Raw genomic sequence first — 2,500 nt, forward strand, 5'->3', positions numbered from 1 at the left:
CTCGTTACCTACCATCCTGCACCTGAGTGTCACAACTTCCTACATCTAAAGACCAAAAACATTAAAGGATTTAATTATTCAATGCTCACCCAGTGGCTCTCCATTTTGTCCAACAATACCATCTACAGTATGGATCTGGGAGTTTTGGCTGCCTCCTAGTAATGAGTCCATTGTCTGCTGATATTTTAACTTTGCCTGCATCAGATCTTTGAAGAGCTCACGATAAGCTTCTGTTGTTCCTGGTTGCTGTTTCATATGAAAGAAAGCTAAGAATTAGTAAAACCTAAGCAAAGATTATATAGCAAAAACAATTTGAAGATAATAACCTGAAAAAAATTAAAACACCTAATTTTTTCTTAACCCACTGGAACCGGGAAAATGTGTTCACAGTAGTACTGTTTTATAAAATGTCTCTGCACACAGATGTCTCTCGCAAAAAAAAAAGGCAATTAGTAGACCTTGTTACCTCACCTAATTTGACCTTTCCTTTGACTTTGTGGGTGAAACATTTTTCTTACTAATGCCATCAATTTAAGTTTAAGCATTATGTTACCAGTTACCAGAAAATATTTTTGAAAATCTAAGAGAAGGGTAAACATGTGAAACAGGCTATATTTGTAGTTGGCTCATTGGTGGTTTACGTGTAAAAACAATATGTAAAAATAAATGAAAACTTAAACTTAAAATGGGCTTACATTGGGCATGGTATGCATGTACATGCCATCCCAGACAGCAATATTTCAAAACTCCATAAAACAAAAACTTTTAACACAAGTGCAAGGGAAGGGCAGGTAGCATGATATTGCATTAAAGACTCTTAACCCATTTGCCCTGGATTTATGATCTGTCCCCAGTAGGTTTTTGTGAATGTTGTTACATACAGATGGCTCCACGTGCTCAGCCGGCAAGGAGTCTATAAGTAGCCCTAGTGACTGATCCTGATTTTCCCATTCCTTGAATTGGTGGGAAAATATTTTTTTCTTTTTAATACAGTTGATTCTGTTATTATTGTTATTGATGTTATGATTATCAAATTACTATTAAAATTAATATTCAAGACAATGATATAATGCAAAAGACCATTTCTAAAAGTCAAGGAAAAGGGTAAACTGGTGATAATAACCAACTCCTTGGTGACTGAGCACTTGTAGAGCCATCTATGTGTAATTACAATAAATAAACTTGTATTACATTAGGCATAGCTGTATTCTTGCCATACGTGGCAATTGGGTTAACTCCACTTCTAAGCCTTTACACAAACATATATATATATATATATATATATATATATATATATATATATATATATATACACACACACACACACACACACACACACACACACACACACACACACACACACACACATATAAACATATATACATGTGAATATGTATATACACACATATTAACCCATTGCCGCCAGGGAAAATTAATAAAGAATGGGAAAAATACTGTGCTAATTTTTTATATTTTTGTGAAATGTCACTGTACACACACACACATATATATACATATATGTATATATTCATATTTATATACATATATATAAAGAAATATATACATATAAATATGTATATAGACATATAAATATATATATACATATACATACACACATATATGCATCTATGTATATACATATATATATGTATATATATGTATATACATATATGTGTGTATATATATATATTATTATATATATATTATCTATTATCTATTATCTATTATCTATTATATATTATATATTATATATTATTATATATATATATATATATATATATATATATATATATATAATGTATATGTGTGTGCGCGTGTGTGCGTGTGGGTTTGCGTGTGCATGTGTGCGTGTGCGTGTGCGTGTGCGTGTGCATGTGTGCGTGTGTGCGTGTGTATGTGTAAAAACCTGTTTTCATCATGATATGGGGTTGCTTCACTTATAATGGTGATGGAGTTCTTGTATTTATCCCTGCCAATGAAAAGATGAATCAAAACAATTACTTAGAGCTTCCCTGCAACTATCTACCCACCTCATTTGAGCTAACCAAGGCTGATATTTTCATGCAGGATTGTGCTTCTTGCCATATGGCAAAATAAGTGCAACTTTGGCTTCATGATTGTGAAGTTAAATACTTTAGTATGTGTGTGTGTGCTCATAGAAAACTTATGGTCAATCATTAAACGGTTCTGCATGACACCGATATGACATTGCATCTGAAGTTGAAAATTATGATTGGGGAAGTATGGGCCTCATCTCCCATAGAAACTCTGCACACTGGTCGATTCAGTCCCAAGGAGACTGGCAGAATTTTTGAAGTGAAATGGCAAAGTGGGATGTGGGAGGAGGAAAATGTTTCACAAGAAAAGAGAGGCAGGAAAACACAAACGTTTAATTGGTTCAGGCATACAAGGGGACAGAGGGTATGGGGGTGATATCAATATTGTGGTTGAAGGTATCTAGTCAAACAGTACTGCACATGTTAGTAGACTTACTATACAC

General features: G+C 33.6%; 1 protein-coding gene across 2 annotated transcripts in view; it reads right to left on the minus strand.

The window, feature by feature from the left end:
• Window positions 1–2,500, minus strand: part of LOC125029999 — a 28,862-nt gene that overhangs the window by 3,965 nt on the left and 22,397 nt on the right. For both annotated transcript variants that reach the window (XM_047620209.1, XM_047620208.1), the window contains exon 7: window positions 90–246. In XM_047620209.1, the coding sequence (XP_047476165.1) occupies window positions 90–246 (157 nt within the window). The remainder of the gene's footprint in view (window positions 1–89; window positions 247–2,500) is intronic.

This window comes from Penaeus chinensis, chromosome 10, assembly GCF_019202785.1.
Source record: "Penaeus chinensis breed Huanghai No. 1 chromosome 10, ASM1920278v2, whole genome shotgun sequence".
Taxonomy (NCBI): domain Eukaryota; kingdom Metazoa; phylum Arthropoda; class Malacostraca; order Decapoda; family Penaeidae; genus Penaeus; species Penaeus chinensis.